General features: G+C 42.9%; 1 protein-coding gene across 1 annotated transcript; it reads left to right on the forward strand.

Moving 5' to 3' along the window:
• Positions 1-399: 399 nt before the first annotated feature.
• Positions 400-20,243, forward strand: GEMIN8 (gem nuclear organelle associated protein 8; the record flags this gene model as incomplete). Its single annotated transcript, XM_084279390.1, has 2 exons — positions 400-823; positions 19,993-20,243. Exons 1-2 carry the CDS (start codon positions 460-462, stop codon positions 20,241-20,243), a joined length of 615 nt encoding a protein of 204 aa, XP_084135516.1. The 5' UTR covers positions 400-459.
• Positions 20,244-22,086: the final 1,843 nt, after the last annotated feature.

Genomic DNA, 22,086 nt, shown 5'->3' on the forward strand with positions numbered 1-22,086 from the left:
ATAGGAACAGGCTGCCCAGGGGTTTGTGGAGTCTCTTTCTCTGGAGATAGTCAAGACCCTTCTGGATGTTTCCCTGAGCGATCTGTCCTAGGGAACCTGCTTTGGCAGGGGGGTTGGACCCGATGATCTCTTGAGGTCCCTCACAACCCCTACAATTCTGTGATTCTGTGATCTTTAAGAGTAATGAAGTGTGGTGCACTTGCACCGTGTTAATACTTGCCCTCTTTCAGATCTGTGTGGTTTATGATAGGAAAAGGATGGGTAATGATTTAAAGGCCAACTTTGTGCTTGTGCTTACAGTGTTTCTCCACCCAGTTATCGTTTGTTTTCCTTTCTCTTTTTTTTTTCTTTTCTTTTCTGTGTTCTTTCCCTCTCCCTGTGTTCTGCCCACAGGAAGACACTGAGCCATGGTATTCTCGGCGAGTGTACGCGAGATACTGGAAGCACTATGACTTAGCCATGCGCTGGATGCACAGGCACCGGGAAGCCTACAGGAAAGCCATGGAGTCCTTTTATCAGCTGCCATGGTATACTTCTGCAGCCTCTCCGAGTAACCGTTACTCAGATTGGGATGGGAATGATCTCCCACACACCCAAAATTATCCTTCCAGCTATAGCTCGCATGGCAGAGCTCAGTACCGTGGGGGAGCTCAGCAGTACACAGATGCCCACCAAGAGAGGGAGGATGCTGATAGGGATTCCGAAATGGAGGAGGATGACTCTGAGTCTGAAGGGGAGATAGAATACGACTTGAGTAACATGGAAATCACAGAGGAGCTCCGTCAGTTTTTTGCACAAACAGAGAGGCACCGGGAAGAACTACGTAAGTCCCAGCTTATTCTGTGTTTTCTGGTATTTAGTGGCCATAACATCAAGTGATAGACGACTTCATTGTTTACTGATTGTGTAACAATTCACAGAAATAGCGTGCAAGCCAAACAGAATGAAGCAAGCAAAACTGATGGGTGCACTTAAGTACTCTCCATTAGAAATAAGTGTCAGGAGATGTTTCGAGGTTTTTTTAAGAGGGAGAAAATTAGGACTGCAAAGAGAAGACTAACACACTTATCCAGAAGACAGTATTCATCTTCAGCGCTGAAGGAAAAGCTCCAGAATTTTTATGGTTAAATCTAGTTAACATGCGATGTGCCTGCGAGGGGAACCCAGAGGAAGTGCTTTACTGCATCAACTAAACTCTAGAGTCAGCCTCAATGTATTTTATAGTGCAGAGAAGCCATTTTGTTTGTTATTCATTGGCTAACCCAACAGTAAAATTCCATGTCCTTTTTCTTCTCCCCCTGCATCCCTAGGGTACTCTCCATTCTGTACTGTATCACAAGTTTCTCTTTGTTTTGCATCTTGATCTGGACCCAAGTCCTTAAGCAGGGAATATAAACCATAGATTTAAGATTTTTCTCAGGTCTTAATCCTCAGAGGTATTGGTCATCTTTGTTTCTGTGAAATCCTTAAAAGAACAAAAAGTCTGTGCTATACTTTATTGACACTTTACAGCATATACAAATTTATTAGTGGTCTTAGAATAGCAGCATGATGACAATAACTTTTCCCACATGTTTCCAATAGGAAATACCCAGAATGTATGTTCAATAGAGCTCTCTCTTTCAGAAAGAAATGTCCCTAAAATGCATAATAAAGGCAGTGATTGTCAGAGAGAGATAAAAATTGGGTTAAGTTTGTTGATGAGAGGGTATCTGTTGAGCTGAAGCACCTCAGCTTAACTTCACACTTCCCATCATCAGTATGAGGCAGAGTTGTTCTCGTTAGCAGAGGAATGGGAGTTAAGGGGCTCGGTGTCAGTGCTTCTGTAGGATCAGCTTGGTGTTCTCTGTTGAAATGCTCCTTTGATGAGGTACAACAGGATGCTTTAAGATGCTCGACAGCTTCTGGAAATGCAGGGCATTTTCTTTGGATTTGTTTTGTCTTTATGGGAAGTGGTGTTTAAAGGTTTGTGAGTGATTAAAGTGGTATCCTGGAAATTGGGAAATCTGGGCTTGGAGAGACTGTCACAGAGACCCTATATGACCTTGGTATAGCTATTTAATCACTTCCTGGCCCCTCACTGGCTCTTGCTAAAAATATGATTCAAGTCTTTATGATGAGCAGGTGAATCAGGAAGAAGTTTGTGACTTGGAATACAGATTTTTACTTTTGTGCCTTCCACCACAGCAATACTTGGAGCGTTTTGGAATAATTAGGTCTCTGCTGTGTGCTGTGTACTAGCTAGTTCTGGGTACGTGTAACTCCATTCACTTTGGCAACACTATTCCACAGCTTCATGCAGATTTAAGCAGAATCATAGAATCATGTGGTCTCATGCCTCAGTCTCTTTAATAGTTTCCCTTATCAAGTAAGGATAGTAATAATCATCTCTAATTCCTTAAAGCATGAAAAAGTAAATGAGTGCTTGATTTAATTGAAATTTAAAAGTGCTGCTGGACTCTTGGATGAATGGTGCCAAGTGCTGATTTGTGAGTATTTAAAAATACAGCATTATCTTGCTCAGAAATATTTTTTTCTTGAGGGGGGAGGAAAATAGGATACATTCTTAGCTCTCTTATTTAAGTTTTTCAAAAGACGGAACAGGCAGCAGGAGGAGGAGGGAAATCATTGTTTCCCTGATGGTGTGGAAATGAGCCTAAATGAAGACCATGTGGAAGGCACTACTTGAGGAGGTAGTGTTATTAATTTTCCTGGATGCTGTTTCTGAACAAATTAAGTTTAGGGGTTCATTAAGCTGACACTGTCATGTTTTATCTTTCATACTGTTCTGAAGAATGTTTGCCATTCTGTATTGATGCTCAAGAAGATGGAGATAATGCATCCACAAAAGAAACTTATGATTGCTAAAGTGTTTCCTCTCTGATGCCTTTTCCTTTTAATCCCAAACTGTATGCCCTGAGCAGCTCTCCCCAACACCACCCTAGGAGTGGATTTTTAGAGAAACTTGGGCACTATAAAGCTCAGTAATGCCTGAAATTGGGGCATCCATCTCTTGAAGAGATACTTGTAATGTTGAGGTAAGAGTTTTAAATTTTCTCTAAATGGAATGAGAATGTCAGAGGGGAATACCAGTAATGATGCTGATGACCAGCTGAAATGTAAGCCAGCTGTTAGGGAATATTAAGGGGAAAGCTGTTTATCATGGGTTTGGGTTTTTTCTCTGGTGTAGATGAGGGGCTCCAGGTGGAGTTCACAGCCTTTGATCTCTGCACTTCGATATGCACTTGGGAGTAGACACCTGGCTTACTCTTCTTGGACAATGAATACTACACAAGAGTGATATATGTTTATTGGCAACTTGCTGAAGTGTGAGGCACGCGGGAGAAGAAAAGCGATGGGACAGGTAGAAAGGAGAATTTCGAGCATAAGGAAGGGGGTACTAGTACAGAGGGTGGAGGTCTGGTTTATCTTTGTGAAGGATGTGACTTCTGCTAGTCTGGTATTTTTCAAGCCCTGCAAAATTAGGAAATACCATACAGCTTTGCCACAGCTATTTTGGACGTGTGTTATGAGAGTCTTGATTTGCCAAGTTATAGCTGGTTCCCACACATCATCCATGTCTCATCAACGTGTAGAAGGGTAATCAAATGGCCTAAACCAAATACTAGTTGATGACAGACTCTGCACATTTAATCCCTACTCTAGAGCCTGATAGAGATAAACATGATCACAGGCACTGAAGGATAAGATCTTGCAAACTTCAACTGTGTGAGACTTATACAGGCCTGAGATGTAGGTGGGAAAGGCATTTGTGTCTGGATGGTGAAATGCAAGTATTAACACTAATTGCAAATTAAAAAAGTTTCAAAGGTGATCAAGCCATCTTCTCAGATAAGCCAGAGAAGAAAACATCGGGTCTGTTTTCTATTTTATAAACTGCTGCAGACTTGAAAACCAAGCAGATTCCTAAGGTCTGTAGAGATATTTTTGTTTGGTTTGGTTTTCACAGTGGGCATTTGCAGTGATCAGCTGACTGGCACACTAAAGCCTTTGAAACTGACAAACTCTGAGCCTTGCTGTGTGATTTAACACTTCAGCAGTGAAGCAGTTCACAACCAACTTCTTTTAAAACAATCTTTTTTTTTTTTCTTTGAATTCATGTCAAATTCTTGCTAGTTTTTCTATTCATGTCATGTGTTGCAGTCAAGAAGTTATGTCTTCCTGGAATGCCCCGAAGTAATTGTGAACAGAGTTTTGCTGAGGCTGTATGAGTTTAAACATATTAATGCACTACAAACTTATTTTGTATTCTGGATATGCTGCACATTTGGTTAAAATCCCTTACAGACAGTTTTAATTTCTTCCTCTTCAGTTGTTTCTTCATATGCAGTCATAATTATCTAGTGATTCTATTTTTAGGGGGTTTTGTTGTCAGGCTAGTCTGTTGTTGTGGTTCTTCCTGTAACTGGTGGTCCTAATATGCTGTGCTGGTTGGGGATGTTTTCAGTTGTATTTAAGAGTCTTCCCTCTGGCTGTTGAGAAAGATGAAGCTGTTTTTCTGTGTGTCCATACCTATCAGACCTAGGTAGTGTCCTGGGTTCTCCAAGCATCCTGAATGTAAAGGACAGAAAACAGTAGGTTGTCCTTTTACATTTGCAAGAACTAAAAAGACAAAAACCCAAGAAGGGAAGATTTACAAGCCTAACAACACCGTAAATTGTCTAATTGAACATATTTATTGCATTTTTAACTTTAGCCTTTGAATCTTTGAGGCATGTTTTTTTCTTACAGTTTTTTCTTTTTTCCCTTTTTACACATAAGGGAAAATGAGTCCTGTAATTGAGTGAATACAGCATTTGGAGTCCATTGAGAACCATTCTCTAGTAGTCAACAGGCAATGAGACAGTGTCCTTTATTTAAAAACAAAGGAAAGCAAAGGAAAGTACTGTCATGTCAGTTCATTACTGAAGGATAATAGCCTGTCAATTGTTAATGCTGTGACTAGTTGGGGTTTTTTCCATTAAAGCCTCTGTTTGTATTGCCCACATATACCCTCCAGCTTTTCCCAAAATAATGTTGTCTCAACTTAAAATTTTCTTGCCAGATGGAAGACCTTTGAAAAAAAATCGAAAGGAAATGGTGAATGAAGATGTTTGTTCCAAATCTGCAACTGTAGGGTTTTCTTTTTTCCTTGGGGTTTCTTTTTCTCTGCAAGATGACGGTTGCCACTGCCATCGAAGAGAGAAAGCAATGGGATTTTCCGTGTCTTGAAACTTCTTTGAACAGTACCAGATCTGTGAAGCTTTTGGTTTTGTTTAAGGTCTACATGTTTCATTGGAAAATACTTTCATGCAGATTTTTTGCCACTGCATTTTCCATCTTTCCTTTGTTTTTTGTAAATGCTTTTCCCTGTTCTTCATCTGTCTCATCTGTATCAGACCCTAGTTCAAATTCTTACCCACCAGCATCTTTTCAGTTTCTTCTTTCCTATCCTAAACCTTTGAGGCAGTGGCCATGGTGACTTTTCTAATGTCTGCTAAACTTCCTTGGCTTTCTCAGCCTTGCTGCCACATGAACTTCTACCACTAGTTGAATAGCTGAAGCTTGAGAGAAACACCCGTGAAATATGGGTGACTGTTTGAGAGGTGCTTTTGAAGCACCTTCTTTTGTGAACTGAAGGAGAGATGTGAGAAGTTCTCCTTTTGTAAGGCATCTCTGTTCTTGATGATGGAACCTTTTATTGTGCTGCAGCAGAATTTTCTGGAGTGCAGGCAGAGTCCAAGGTAGATGCTGTGTTACTTGGGATGGGAAGCCAACAGCTGACAAAATGCTGCCTCCTTGCTAGAGAAACATTGAAAGTGGTCACAATTTTCACCGCTTTGATATTGAAAACTAATTGTGCTTACAAAAATTGAGGGTCTGAATTGCATTTGGAGAGCAACAGTTGGGCATACTTTTATACCTGTTTCATTAGGGACAAAATTATCTTTGTGCTAAGGGTATCAGTTTGAGGACACAGCCATTCACAGAATATGCAACAGTCAAGTCTTTGGATCTCATACTACAGGCAGAATTTGTGCTTAGAAAAATGTATAGCTTTGCAGTGTGAACCTAAGTCTTTCCTGTCTGTAGTGGTTTGGCCCTGGCTGGAGGCCAGACACCCACCAAAGCTGCTCTATCATTCCCCTTTTCAGCTGGACAGGGGAGAAAACATATATTGAGAGGCTCAGGAGTCGAGATAAGGACAGGGAGAGATCATTCCCCAATCAGTGTCACTGGCAAAACACTCAACACAGAATAAAGGAAAGAAACTATCTGATTTATTGCACTACACACACAGAGAAACCAGAGTTGGATAATGAGTACAATTAGATCTTAAAGCACCTCCTCCTACCTCTCCCTTCTTCTCAGACATAACTTTATTCATGGTTTCTCTCCCTTCTTCACCCCCCAGGTGTCACAGGGGGATATGGGGAACGGGGGGTTGGGTCAGTTCCTCACAAGTTTTCCTCTTAGCTGGGGGAGGCATTCCTCACACTTCCCCTGCTGCACCGTGGAGTCCCACCCACAGGAGACAGTCCTCCACAAACTTCTCCAACATGAGTCCTTTCCCACAGGGCTTCAGCTCTTCACAAACTGCCCCAGCATGGATCTTCCACAGGGTGCTGACCGTCAGGCCCAGACTGCTCCAGCCTGGTCCCCCAGGAAGTCACAAGCTCCCCCAGCAAACCTGCTCTGGCATGGGCCTTGCTTTCCATGGGCTGCAGGTCCTGCTAGGAGCTTACTTCAATGTGGGCTTCCCATAGGGTCACAGTGTCCTTCAGGTGTCTCCACTTGCTCTGGTGTAGGGTCCTCTAGGTGCTGTAGATGGGATCTGTGCTCCCCATCATTTTCCATGGGCTGTGGGGGGACACCCACTCCACCATGGTCTTCTCCATAGGCTGCAAGGGAATCTTTTTCTCCAATGCCTGGAGTCCCTCCTCCCCCAACTCTTCCCTGGCCTTGGTGCCTGCACAGTTCCTTGAGTCTTCTCACTCCCTTCTCTGGTGGCAAAAAACAGCTGCTTGTATTTTTTTTTTCTCCTAAGTGTGATTCCCAGAGGCACTGGGACCGTCACTGATGGGCTCAGCCTTGGTCAGTGGCAGGTCTGGCCTTGAGTTGGCTAATGTTTGCTCTCTTGGCCTAGGGAAAACTTCTGTCTGTTTCTTGCAGAAGCCATCCCTACAGCCCCCCTTCTCCACCACAACCCAGCTACAGGAATTAATGGGAGAGAGACACTGGAAAGCTTGAAGTGCTGCTGAGGGAGCAGTGATTTTTGTATCACTGGACCAGATGCAGTTACACAAATGTGTAACTTCTACTGTGTGCTCAGGTCAGTTGTGTGAGCTTTAATATATTGAACTGGAAATTACATGTGAAGGTTTTCTTACTTGCTGTGTGCCTCAGGCTGAGACTTTGTCAGTGTTGGCAACCCCCAAATGTACTTGAGCGCAGGCCAGGCTTCTCTTTGCTACTAAGGGTTGCCCCAGTTTTCAGCTCCTGGGTGGCATCTGAGGCTGCAGAGAACCACACTCGTGTGTGCAGCCTGGGCAGTTTGATGGAGATGCCTCCCTGTGGCTGTACTGGGCTCGGCTCTTCCTGAGCATACTGTGGAGTACTGGTATTTGAGTTGGAGCAGGTTTATAGCTAGGAGCATGGAAAAAGAAGCTCATGTGGTGTAGACATTCACAGATTCACGGATTCACAGAATCATAGGGGTTGGAAGGGACCTCCAGAGATCATAAAGTCCAACCCCCCTGCCAAAGCAGGTTCCTTAGGATAGGTCGCACATGTAGGCATCCAGATGGGTCTTGAATGTCTCCAGAGATGGAGACTCCACACTCCCCCCTGGGCAGCCTGTGCCAGGGCTCTGTCACCCTCACTGTGAAAAAGTTCTTCTGCATGTTGGTGCGGAACTTCCTGTGCTCCAACTTGAGGCCATTGCCCCTTGTCCTGTCCCCACAGACCACTGAAAAGGGGCTGGCCATTTCCCCCTGTGTCCCACACTTCAGATATTTATAAACATTGATCAGATCCCCTCTCAGTCTTCTTTTCTGAAGGCTGAACAGCTCCAATTCCTTCAGCCTTTCCTCATAGGGGAGATGCTCCAGGGCTTTAATCATCTTCATAGCCCTCCTCTGGACTCTTTCCAGGAAATCCCTGTCTTTTTTATAAGAATGTTAAGATGTCAAAAACCTCTATTTTCTCTTACATTTGTTGCAACTGAAGAATGCTTCAGTAGCTGTCTTAATATGAAAATCTGTGTTAAACTTTGGAAATTGTTTGAAATTGACATCCTTTATTTATCTCTCTAGTGTGCTCTGTTACTCCAGTGGAGTGTGCATACCTCAGGTTGCTTGTTGAGAGGCTCAGTCTGATCCTATTTATAAGGGATTTTGAGTACCTCCGTAGGAAGTAAGCAAAAGCCTCAAATGGTAAAAGATGGCACAAGATGATCTGAGAAGAGTTATTCATTCCAGACCTTCTGCTTAACAGTTAAGCCAGGTGTCATCCCTGTGACCAGAAGACATCCTGTTGACATCTTTGCTGAACAAATATGGGATTTGAACTACCCTTTCTCCCAGAGCACTATTATCCCAGAGTTACTCATGAGTCAGTAGGAGGAGTCTGGTACTCGTGCATTATTGCTGTTCATAGTAGGTCAGTGCTGTGGTAACATTCCTTCTGACTGGACTTGTCTTGAGGATACGAGAGTAAGATGTGCTGGACAGAGACAGATTGCTGCTCCTCTCAGCTGCCTTGTCCCTCACCATCCATGTGCTAGATCTGCTAGATTGCTTGATAGTTGGTGGTCTCAGAAGGATCCAAAAGACATGGGTCAGTAGCTTGCTGTCATATACACAGTCACCTTCATAGCTGTGATGTGTTGGCAACTGGAAGTTTTTGTCACAAAGAAAATGCATGTTGTAACTCAGTCTTAGGCTGGACAGTCTGGGTGTTGGTGCCTGGTTTGTGCCTGTGCAGTTTTCAAGGGTTCAGAGCATTGCTGTCACAAACCTGGGCTCTGCAAAGCTTTGGCAAAGAGCGACCGGGCAGACCCCAGGGCTGAGAGGCCACACATGGAACAAGAAATCCCTCCCTAGCCTTGTTGTTGGAGTAAAAATTGCATTCAGAAGGCTAGTAAGGAAGATTGCTTCCCATGGGAACAGTTAGGTGTGGGAAGACAGAGACACTACTTGCACTCAGAACTGGCGCTGGGAAATTTTTGGAGGCAGGTCTGCCTCCTCTCTTCTGCCACTGTCGTCTGCAGCTGCTCTGAGCGGCTCCTTTCCTCTTCTCTGTTCTTTGTCCCTGCAGGGGAGCCTGTGAAGCAGCTGCAGCTGCTGTGGGAAGGAGCAGGTGAGGCCGCGCTGACAGACGCAGCTCTAGGAAAAGTGGCTTAAAAGCTGCTCTGTGCTAATCCCTTGTCTGGGAGTCTTTCTTCACAGTTCATGCACTTTTCCATTTCCCCTAAAATTCCTTGATTACTGGTTCCGTCTAGGTGCCACATGCAGCATTTCTGGATCTCTAAATGATTTGATTTAGGAGAGAGCTCTGACTCAGTTCTGTGCTAGTAAATCTGAATTTATCCACCTTTAGTGTGATCTTCTCAGCCTTGTGAGTAGGCAGTGACAGTGGGCTACAATGTAAGCATTTTCTAATGCAACCTTTTTTCTCTATTATCTACAAGGGGAACGGTTGCTCTAGCAAGAACATTGGAAGTTTCAGTGTACAACTCTACAGTGATTGCAAAAAGCATTGTCAAGGACCAAGGTGGAAAAGGGTGTAGCTATGTTGTCTGCTTTTTATGTTCTTTATCTACAAAATCTGTTCAGAATCTGTAGCAGACCAGGGCAGCAAAACATCTCAAACATGACACATTTTAGGTCTCCCTGCTACAAAGCAAACCTCATGTATGGATCTGCTTGGAGACACATAATTTACCCCTGCTAATTTTAATGGGGTGTTGTTAATGTCAAAGCATCAGAGGCATCATTTGCTTTTCAACATCTCTCTGTGCCTCAGTTTTATCAGAGGCATCCAGATGGAATTCACATCCATTGTCATTAGGGAAATGTGGATGCTCTGGAGAGAGAAACTGAGGATTCAGAGACTTCCATCTGCCCGTATCTTTTCAAAACTCATTTACTTGCATGCACAAAATCAAGTAAGAGAGGCAGAGGCTGTTATGCTACCCATCTCAAACTTGGATGGCATTTACAGACTTCAGTCACGACCTTGGATGTTCCATTTGGGATTAGATCCACCAAAGCCTTCAACGTGGGTGGGATTTAGGAACAGATATCTAAAATAATATTTCTCTTCCAACTGTGCTAGTCATTTGTACCCAAGGGATGATGTATCTTAAAACCCAAGGTGCAAGGGAGCATTGTCACTCTTACCTTTTACAGCAGCTGAGTTGAGCACCTGTGCCACGTTGTGATGTGATCTGCTGTGAAGCCCATTCCAAGGAATCTAAAGCACCTCCTGCTCTAGGAATTTGTGTTCATTTCCTTTTTATGTGGGCCTGTAATACAGGTGTGGGAGCACTTCTCTGCCTCTCAGGAAAATAGAAGAGATTGATATGACAACACACCCATAAACAGTTGTGCTGCTGCCATATGAAGTAGTCAGTGCAGATTGATCCAGTTGTTCATCTGTGTCAGTATTGTTATTGGCCTCCAAGGTACCCAACCCCATTCATCTGGATATCAGAGCTTCTGCCTGATGTTTTCAAGGACGTATGTTGAGTTTGTCAGGACACTGCTCTGCAGTGCACTGAAATCATGGAGGCAGTGCAAAATGAAGAACAGGTCTTGGGTGGCTGTTGGTACTGAAACCGGTTTGTACTGAAACACAAAAAAATGGATGTTACGCTACCGATTGTTATTGTTCAGCTGGATAAGAATCTCCTGAGTTTAATTTCATTTGTAGTTGCTGAAGTGGTGGTTGTTGCTCTGAAAGTCGGCTCTGTATTCACAGAAATTGGAGAAGCTTTGTCAGGGACTGTAGGTCTCCAAAGAGCATGATGGGCCTCAATTTTAATACAGTTCTTCCAATGCTAACAAGTGCTGCTAAGGTGCTGTGGCTGCTCTCTCACTCTGTGCAAGCCTTGCAGAGCACCTTTGTTTGGAGGAGGTCTGCAGTCTCTAATGTGGTTGCTGAGCAGAAGGGTTGAAGACTCTCTTTAAAATTCAATAGTTGTTATTGCTTTGAGATTTTTGGGTGCTGGTATGGTTGGAAGGAGGCTGAAAAATTGTAGAAGAGTCCAAGTTATGGAGATTACTTCATGTGACACAGTGGTGGAGGAGGTGTTGGGGTGGTAGATAGCAGAGCATCTGGCTGGCTTTGGAGGAGTGCATGAAGAATTCTCTGCCTTTTTAGGACTTCTGCATTTCTCAGTAGGTGAAACTAGTGATGTGCAGTTATTTGCATTCCCTGCTCCTGTGTTCCTCCCTTGACATTAGGGACTGACCTTTGTCGTGCACAGGCTGTCAGGCTAAGTGGGCTTCCAGTCTGATGGCTCTCTTCATGTTGTCTTCTCTTCATCAGCACACTTAAACGCTTCTGTCAGATGTGAATCACTCCATTGAAGTGACAGAGGGGGAGGCATGGAGCTCCCACTTGCTAAGTGCAGCTTAGTGTTCTGAAGGGCAGGATGCCAGCTGCCTTTTTGAAAGGAGGCAGTGCTCAGACTTCTACTCCAGCAATGGAATTATTTTTCCCTTTTTCTGCAGGTTTTGTCTGACATGTTTTCCTAGGATTTTTCCTTGTGTTTTTAATACTAGGCATAGCAATTATCTTCAGTTAAGTATATTTAAGTTGTTTCATTTAGCAGAATGCTGGCATGAACAATGTGAAACTCAGAATGTCAGAGGTAAACTAAGTTTCCAAAGCTACCCCTCAGCCCTTTCTTTCACAAGTTGTGATACAGTTTGCAGATTCCTTTAGTTTGACCCTCTTTGCAGATGGCTTTTTCAAAAAGATTGGTCAGGCAGCACACTGTAGTTAACTATAGAAAAATGCCTATTTACATGCTGAAATTAAGTTTATCTGGTTCTGATATTGTTACTTAATCTCACATGTGTCTGGTAATCATAACTTACAGACCTGTCAGTTAACTGAAAGGTCAGTTCATAGCCTGAGTGTGCTTCCTTTCAGAAAACCAAGGACATGGTTAGAGGTTGCTCAAACCTTTTTTCAATATATATATTTTTTAAGTTGCAGATTCCCTGCATACATTACTGAGTTATTTTCTCATGTCATACAGTAAAACAGAGTTTAATTCAACAGTGTTGTCTGTGGCTAGAGTCAAGAAAGAAATTTCAATGTAAAGTTCAGATGTGTGTGTTTGATTTAGAAGACTGGTACAGGCTGCTTCCCTTTTTCTCCTTTTTCTTCTTCTTCTTTTTTTTTTTTTTTTTTTCTTTTTTTGCCTGAAAGTACCAAACTTTCCATATTGTTTAGCTGTCTAGTGCTGTGTACATCCTGGAATGCTTTCTTCCACGTGCACGTGCTTAATTTCTATTCAGGGCACCCACGTTTCTTCAGCGTGCTGCTTTGCTTTGAGAGAAGCACTTTTAAATTTGAACGTTTCCATGTTCAGTGTCTGGATGTGCCGGATATATATGTGTATATATGGGTGTATGTGTATATATGGAGACAGTTATATATAGATTTAAGTAATCCTTCTGTTTACTCTAGCACTGGTGTCTTTGTCTGGCGTCAGCATTGTTGCCATCAGCGACAGATTGGAGTTGTTTTGGGGGATGGGAGTGCAGAGTCAGCTGGTCTGTATTTAATCTCATTGCTGTAGACTTGATCCTTACTGGAGGCAGCTGCCAGCGCCTGATCCTGTACTAATTTCTGAGCAGCAGCTGGTCAGCACCTTCCTGGCTGTTTCATTCTGTCGGATGGCATGAGTGTGCAGTCCGGACACCTCGGTGTCCCTGGTGTGACACTGACCCCTGGTCACACTGGGCTCGCCCCTGTGTTCTCTGTCCCCTGGAGAGTTTTCAGAGGTGTACATATACCTCACTGTGAATTACAGTGAGAGCATTTGCACTTCTAGAGCGGGCTTTCAATCCAGATTCCCCTGGGCTTCATGTTTGCGGGGTTTCATTGTTGCAGTTCATTTTCTGTTTGGGACAAGAATATCCCTTCTCAAGGGTTTCATTGTGGAAGGTAACAGAAGAAAATAAAAGAAAGGTGATTTGTTGTTTAGCTGGGCAGTGACCAGTAGAGCCTACTGCTAGTATAAACATGGACATGAAAGCTTGTTCTGTTTCCATGTAGGATCTTTGGTCGTTTGTTTTGGAGACCACAAGAGAACCCTTCTAGGTTTTTAATCCTGTTTCTAAACCAGAAATCAGCTTCTTTATTCTCTGGTTAACTGTGTAACTTTCTCTCAGTTACTTAACCCACAGATTTCAAAGTAGTGTGAGAAAATTAATTCTTTAAAGCTCTCTGGCAGATAGGAAGATAGCGGATTAATTTTACAGTTTCATTACAGTGAGGCGTGTGGTTAATTAACTTGAGAGTGATATATACCACACAGTAACCAACCTGGAAGCTGAATGCCTTGGTTCTGACTTTAATTCCTGGATTTCTGTAAATTTTGATTTCAAAGATAGTTTCTCTCCGTTTGCTGACTTGCTAAGCAGTTTTGCTCTGCTTCTACAGAGCTGTCCTCTTCAAAATGTGTAGAAAATCTCTATTATAGTGAAAAGAAGAAGCTATCAAACAGGTACTTGGATTTGCACAGTCTGTTTCCTGTCTGCTTCAACAGCCTCTTCCAACTGCATCTTTCTTGGGGAACAACACACTCTGTTTCCTGCTTTTACCAATAGGTTTTCAGTCAGGCTGTGCTTCATTAAGCACCTCTCAGTGCCAAAAACAGGTTAAGAAATTTTTCTTCCGAGCCATTCACTCCTGCTCCAGTGCTCCCTTTATTTCAGCTTGTGTGGTGCCAATGCACTGAACTGTACCAGGATTAAATCGAACTTGTTGGGGTGTTTGGGGTTCTTTGGTTGTTGGGGGGTGTTTTTGCAGGATTCATTGTGTGGCCCTTTAGACGACTGTAGCAGCACCCTTGAAAGGCCTGGGCGCTGGAGTCTGCAGATAAGGGCGAAAGAGTGAAACAGAAACTGCTTAGGCTGGTTTTGTAACTGGGAAGAGAAAAATGTCCATGGAACCATGGTTTCAGACTGCCACAAGCCTGCCAAGGAATCACATCTGCTCTTACTTCAAAGCCTGTAACAGAACGTTTTCTTTTTTCTTGAGAATATTGCATTGCTTGTAGATATATGTGGTGAAATACTCAATTTCTGTTAACTCATTCCCTCCTCGCCTGGCAGATGGAAAACTTCTCTGTGTAGATACTGGGGGTTTTAATGACTTCAACATTTCTGGTAGTTGTCTTTCATGGTGGTTGATACTCTGATGACTGAGAGCTTATCATTGCAGGCAATTACTCCTTCTAAAAGATCCTTTTATTCCAAATTAATGCTTTTGAACCAGTTAGTGTGTTTGATTTTTCTGCATAGGTTAGACTGCTACTGTATTAAGATACAGCCTGTCTGTCTTCACTTCTTTGGAGAGCAAACTTCTACTGTTAAAAATGAGAGGACAGAAGTTACATGTGTCATTTTTTTTACTGTTTTTGTTCCATTTTTTGAAGCACAAGGTTTTAAATTTAAGGAGAAATTTAAACATAAATCTAGTTTTCCTTAGCCAACCTGCATCTAAAGTGAGGCTGTTCATTCTGCTGTAAAGTCCTCACACTCTACTTTCAGTATGTTTCCACAATTCCTGTAAGTTGCTTAGTGCTCTGCAGCAAGCGAGTCGGTGCTGTTTTCGCAGCCCTGAGTGTTTTATCTGTACAGATGTGGGGGTAAGTACCCATTGTTTGTGTCTCTCAGGCTCCCACTGATGGAAACGTGTCCTGCAAAGCTTTGGGGTTGATAAAGAGTAACGCTTGAGATGTCAGCTCTCTGGAAATCCAAAGCTCTGTAGAAATTAAACTCCTTGAATATCCTGTTTACAAATCCTCAGATTTAAATCCTTATTTTTTTGGAATTCCTTTAGGCAAAGATTTTGGTTTTCCGCCTTGTTATGTGCCTGGTTCACGCAAGTGTATGGGCATGATAAAGGTCTGCTGCTGTCACTTCAGAAAAGCTCCTCTGCAAGCTTGTGGGAAAGGTACTTGGCTTTCCTAAGGAGATGAAGAAGCTGGCATTTCGCATCGAGAAGCCTGTGTGGGCAGAATATTTAACACAGCAGATAGGCTTGTGGGAAGTGGCATTCAAAGAGAGAACTAGGAGTTTTTAATCAGTAGAAAAGGGTAGTGTTTTTAACAGTTAGTGTGGGCTGCTTAAAATCAGCTCAGGTAGCATTTAAGGCAAGAGGAGAAAGCTCAGAAAGTGCACATGCAGCAGTGAGAGGAAATCGTTCATCATTTGAAATAAGCAGGCAAATATGTGAACAGGGGTCTAGGTCAGTCTGAAAGCATGGAAAAGAATGAACAGATCATGGCTGGGGAAAGTGCACTGTTTCCTTGCAGAATAATGTGCTATACCTAGGCAAGAAACTGGAAGTCACTAAAGGCCATAGACACGTTTGAGGGAGTGAGTGTAGCTGCCATCCGGTGGGGCAGAGCCCAGGAGCGCGGCCGACTGCAGAACAGGTGCAGCTGGAGAACTGTGGAGAAGGCTGCCCCGGTGAGAAATGCCATCAGCTTGCCTGTGATCACTGGCTGCAGTAAGCTGTGGGTTGGATGTATAAAAACTAAGAGCTGAGAATGGTACCAGAAACCACACAGTGCTGGATATCAATCTTTCATTAAAAATCCGACATAAATAATTACCTCCCCTACTTTTATCTCCTTTTAATGCTGAAGTCTCTCCATGGAGACTCCGATCCAAATAACGGATTTATGTTGGGTTTATTTTTGAGGTGGTTTTTTTCTTTTTTTGTTTTTGTGGGGGTTTTTGGGTTTTTTGTAAGAAAAGGATGAATTCCAGAGAGGAAATTAGGAATATTTTTTTTTGTTACTATTACTAAAGCTTCCCAAAGGATATTGCAAAGAAGGACAAACTTAGGATGCTGTCCTTTGTATAAAATAAAAACCAAGACATCTGAGTTTCTAAGGACCTGTGGGGAAAACAGCTTACATTTTTAAGGGCTTAGGCCATAGTTTTGATGAAAGCATGTAAGAGGATGTTTGTGTGCAGGCGATGCCCCAAATGCAGTGAATAGCTGGGATACGAGTTGCTGCATAACCAGATTTTGGGATTCCCTGGGGATGGAGGTAGTTGTCTGTATTTGTTCACTTTTCTTTTCAGCTAGTACACCCCAGATCAAAAGTCATCCATAAAATGTGGGAAAAGTATATGGGAGGGGAAGAACCAGCAACCCAGAACTTTTTTTCAAAGAGCCTGGAATCACTGATGCTGTCCCAGGATGCAGTCTGAGTTAGGGAGAAATCTTGGTATTCCTTAAAGAAGGCTATTGACTGTGTTTGGAAAAAAGTCTCAGCTGTTTTTTGTCCAGGTAATGATGACTTCCTAGCAGATCTGGAGCAAGTTAATTCTGAAAAGAGCTTCAAAAGAGGAAGAGCATTTTTGGGAAGAAATGGAACTGACCATTCAGGAAGATGGCAGCGATGCTTTTCCTTTGTGCAGGAGCCAACCACTGCTGCAGCTGCCTGCCTCATTAATATTTGCAAAATAGCTGTTCCACGACTGGTGGAAGCTTGCCAGTGGCTGAAACTGAATGCTGTAAAAGAAGGCACATTTATTTTAGTCTGTGTGAAGTGGAAGGAGGAACTACTTAGAATTGTGTAAAAATTATTTGTTTCACACTTATAACTTGGCAGCACAATGACTTATGAATATGGAGTGTGAAACTGATTTGAGAATTTGCTGGGGATTTCGTTGCTGCAGGCTGAGAACTCATATTTTGGTAAACCTTACTACCTAGTTCATGGATGACTATTTGGTGCTTGCTTCAGAGACATTCTGGTTTCCTCTTTAGGCTTCAGACAGTTTATAATGTTCTTTGTTTTTTCTGCTGTAGATGCTTATTGTCATACTTTTGATAAAAAGGTAGTTGCAGTTTTAGCTCAAGTTGCATTGCTTTTTTAAAGTAAACTTTGAGGTAATGGAAATAACCCAGGCTGCTGGAAATAAGAGTAGTTCCACTTTCCAGCCCCTGCCCCACCAAAGTAAGTTTCATGTGCATCTCAAAGGACAAAGCTTCCTCTGCTGGCATCTATTTCTTAGCTCTCTGTTAGGCTGGAAATGCAGCTTCTCTTTCCTTGATGGCCCACAACAGCAAAGTGTGCCATCACTGATAGATGAGTTTGTCATGGTAGCATCCCTCCACAAATAACTGATTTGAAACTGCAGTGTCTCCCACACAGCAACAGTGGCATTGCCAGCACCAGCTGCCATGCTGCACGCTCAAATTCAGCCTCTGGTGCAAAAGATTTCTGTCCCTGGGCTCTGCAGAGCTGAGCTACGTGGCTGAGGCTCTGTAATAGAGTCACTTTGGGAATATTTTAACCAGTAGCTATGGAACAGTAAACGTTGGGTTAGAAAGTTAAGGGCAGTAGATCCGATCAGTGTGAAGTAAAACATACACTCCAGATGTCTGGTAGGTGATTTTGAGAATGAAATTTAAATTGGTATTATTTTGATTGCTGGTGTTTAGGATCTGTGGGTTTACCAACTACGCCGTGCTACAGAATGGAGATGGATGCACATTAAACTGTAATCCACTCATCCATCATAAAGCTTCTGCTAGAGACCCATTTAATTTCCAAACAGAAGAATTCATTATCTATCTCCAGAGAAATTAATTTTTCTTAAGTGTTATTGTGTGCAATGAGCTATCAGAGAGCATTTTACGGCAGGCAGCCCACGGAAGCAGCTGCCTGTAGCGTGCAGCTATGGAACTAATGACTAAAACATTTCCATGTACAGGGAATTATCTTTGTGGCCCAAGAGTGTCAGCAAATATGGGTTCAGTTCACTGCCCTGCTAGAGTTTTGCTGTGTAACCTACAGTGAGACCCATTGGTTTGCCAGTGTAGGTTTTTCTTTTCTAACACTGCTGGGTGTAATTTGCATCACGTTCAGGCTTAAAACTATGTTACCTGGTTGTGGGCAGTCTGATGTCCCAGGAAGCTTGCTTCAGTGGGGTGCAGGTAACCTGTGTGGGTGCTGCAGCCTGTCCTCAATAGTGCTGGGCCCTCTGTAGGCAATGATAGTTGTTTGGGTTGGGATTTTTGTAATTCAGACCTTCTGGTTAAAATGCCCTGACACCAAATAAATCTGACTCTTCCAAAAACACATATGGACTCTAATGTATGTTTCCTCATGAATTCTGGCAGTGCAGTGCAGCCCACTTCAGGGTTGTGCCCTTAAAGCAGAATCACAGAAAGTGAAATGGGCCTCTGGAATACATTGCTAATAACCCCTCAAGCATTCCTTCCCTTCAAGTACCACCATAAAACCGGATGGTGTTTGAAACAACAGAACAAAAACTTTCTGTGTCCCTGTCAAACAGATGCCAGAATTATAGTTTCTTATTATACTGTTTAAAAATATCTATTTTCTGTGAATGAGGTCCTGGGGATAATTCATTTAGTAAGGCTGACAGACAGTTGGCTCCTCTGTGTAGTACTTTCCAGTGTAAAAATAAACTGCAGATGTTTGACACGGATATGTCAAGATACTTAACTTTGGGTTAGGGTTTGCAGATGTCATGTCTTTTGTGGAAGCTAAATCTCTGTCTTAGGGGAAGGGGGGAAGAGGTACAATGGCACCAAACACTGAAAAGCATGTCCTGTTTGTGACCAATGCATTCTGAGCTGTGGATCTTCTGGTTTTGATATGCTTATGTCTGTCTTTAAAAAAAAAAAAAAAAAACACCAACAAACAAAACAACAAAAAAACCTGCTCTTAGTAGTGAACTTTTTCTGTGATGTGGTTTTGAGAACTGTTATTCATAGGTAGAGTTCAACAGCTGCCAGGTAATTTTCTTCATCTTGTAGAAATGTCCCTGTAACCCCTAAGAGGGGAACCTTGTATAGCACTTTACTGTTTGAACTGCATGGAGCATTATTATCCACCAGGGCAGCACCCAGGAAGTGGAGGTATGTTTGGGCACGCAAAATCAAGTTATCACTTCCAGACTGGGCTTGCCAAAGAGGATTTTTGATGTCAAATTGATCCAAATATATCACCTCTCTGAACTGCTTTAAATCCTTTTCAAAAGATGACATGCAGGGATTTATGTTGGGTGCTGATTTGGTTCTTCTTCAAAGCAATAGCAGTCGGGCTGTCAGTTTTGAACCTGGCAAGTCTTGAGAAATGGATGAGGTTGTCTAGTTTATCTAAACACAGTGTTTACAGCTGTGTTTATTTGGGTGTACTTGATGACAGACATATACATGACCGATGTGTTGGTTTCCTAGAGTAGTAATTGCTCTTGGCTGTGGTGCAGCTGAAATTGCATGTTCCTGTGCGTTGTTTCCTTATCTCAGCTGCTAAGTCATGACTTTGGAAAGAACTGTTGTTCCGTGATTTTTTTGGAGGGTAGTTGTGGGGAGGTTTTTTTCCTTTTCAGGGTTGTGTGTATGTTGAGGAGAAATGAAGCAATACTGACTTTTACTTCTTATTACTAATGCAGATGTTTTCTACAGTTTTAGGATTCAATTCCAGGGTTGTCTTCTCTTCCCCCCACTTCTTCCAGCCTGGCCTTAACATGCCATTTAGTAGGAATTTGTCATTAGGCATAATAAGCACAGCAGGATAAGTAATATGTCATTTGTTTTGTAAGTTTCAGAAGTTGGCTGCACCCTAGGCTGTGTGGATCTCGGCCCTCTAGATCCAGCACCAATTTGCATATGTAATATTTCAAAAGTTAAAATAAAATGGGATTGGTTGACGCCCCAGTGATTTACATTTCTTGTGGTCTTTCTGCCTAGGGAGACAGCAGGAGCTGGAAGCCGAGGACCAGTACGTGGAGGCTGACCAGGACCTTCACAAAAGGACGGAGCGTTCTGTGCAGCCGCCTGCAGAAAGACCTGGGGAGAGGAGAATGGCAGAAATGAAGAGACTGTATGGTGCTGAAGCTGCCAAAATCCAGGCCATGGAGGCTGCCATGCAGCTCATCTTCGATAGAAACTGTGACAAAAAGCAGCCCAAATACTGGCCCATTATTCCCCTTAAGCTGTGAATATTGATTGGACTGTGCTCTGATCTGGCAGAGCTCTGGGGACAGGTGCTTCAGTTTGTACTGCTGAAAGAACAAACTCCAAATTTTAGTTTCAGGTGGGCTTTGGGCAGAGGGCAGCCTGTTTCTTTGCCCCATGTTCCTGTGACAGCGATGCCCACAGACCTTTCTGCCTACATACAGTAATAGGGGGGGCCAGTGGTGTCAAAGGTGTCTCAATTCAGTTTCCCTCGTTCGATGCCTGCCTTGACCATGCTTGCAAGAAACATAACCGTGTTTATACCCAGTGAACTGGAAAAACTTAAAGCAATGTGAAAAAGAAAAAAAAAAAATACCCTATTAAATCCTCTGCTCTTCCCATTTAGGAAACTGAGCAGCTCCACTTCTCAGTCTTACTCAACGTAGTAGCATTTGGATCCCATTTAACACAACGCAGCTCAGAGTGTTACATCTGCTAATCTTGCATATTTTTGAGAACCAGGAGCCCGCTGGCCAAGATACAACATCTCAAATTACTGTAGCCCAGCCATTTGAATTCTTTTTCAGAGGTTTATAATAAAGCAGGAAGTTCTTCTTCCAGGCTGATAACTTGTCTGGCAGGAGCTTGACTCTAAAACAAAATTATATAGAAAAATGTCTTAATGAAGGGGGTGGAGGGCGTGAGGGAGAAGGTTAATGGGGCCCTGTTAGAAATCTGTTTAGCAGAAGCAAAACTTCACAGGACAAAACACTCGTGGCTAGTGCCTACAGGGATTTTTGCCACTGTAATTAAAAGCATTTAATTGGTTAGGAGCCTTAAAGAAGATGTGTTAGTCTGATAGACTAAGGATACATCTATATGCCATATATGAAGGCATGGAAGTCGTGTAGCCCTGAGGCCCATGTTTATTTTAGGTGCAGCTTCCCAGTGCCCACCTGCATATTGCATGCAGAAAGCTAAAACATAAGGCAGGTTAGATGTGCCTCTGTGTGTACCCATCCATCTGTGCAGGCTGCTCGGCTCTACTTCTGACACTCGACTTTTGGCCAGTTGTGCTTGCCCACTCGTAGCTGACCAGGCAGAGCGAGGCACACAGTTGGTCTGTGTCAGAGAGGCAGAAATGGCCCCTTGGTACTAGTGACTCCCTAGAAGATGGTACCCTGAACACTTCCAAGGGCTTCCTGTGAAGTGCTGCTGCGTATCCTCGTGTGCCTAAGGGCTGTAGTTGGTATTAAGCAGCATTTCCATGCCAGGGCAAAGGGACCTTACGCTGTTTTAATTGTAACAAACATTCTTGTGCCTGTTTGGCAATAGAGGAAGGTCCCAACTAAAATTCTGACTTAGTTCAAGCCCACTGGGTCTGGTTCATGCCCATCCATCTCTGCAGCACGTGTAGTTTGTAGTACACAGCAGCAGTTGCTGTGCCCTCTGCAGCAGCCAGCTACACCAAAGCAAGACTGCAGTGCAGTTTGGAATGTCTTTGGTTTGGCTAGTAGTTGTTATGTTTTGCCAAAGCAGCATTTTCATTTCAGTTCCACCTTCTTCATTTTAGATGTGATGAGATGGAGTTAAACTGAACACTGAAATGAAAAGCCCTTCAGTCTCCAAGACCTACTACTGGTGTGATTAATGTGAAAAACTTGCAGAGACAGGAGAGGGAAAAGGGTTATGAACAGTCTTGCATTTGTTTTCACTCTTGGTTTTGGCAGGTTTTGTCAGATATTTGGTGTCTTGTTTGGGTTTCCTTTTGTTGATCTTGTAACTCCTTGTAATTTTTTTTTATTTTTTATTTTCATAAACAAACTTCCATACTTTAGCACTCCTGTTTTCAGATGGCTAAAGATTTCTTTGAGCTGCTGTATTGTT

The sequence above is a fragment of the Gallinula chloropus genome, assembly GCF_964237585.1.
Source record: "Gallinula chloropus genome assembly, chromosome: 1".
Classification (NCBI taxonomy): Eukaryota; Metazoa; Chordata; class Aves; order Gruiformes; family Rallidae; genus Gallinula; species Gallinula chloropus.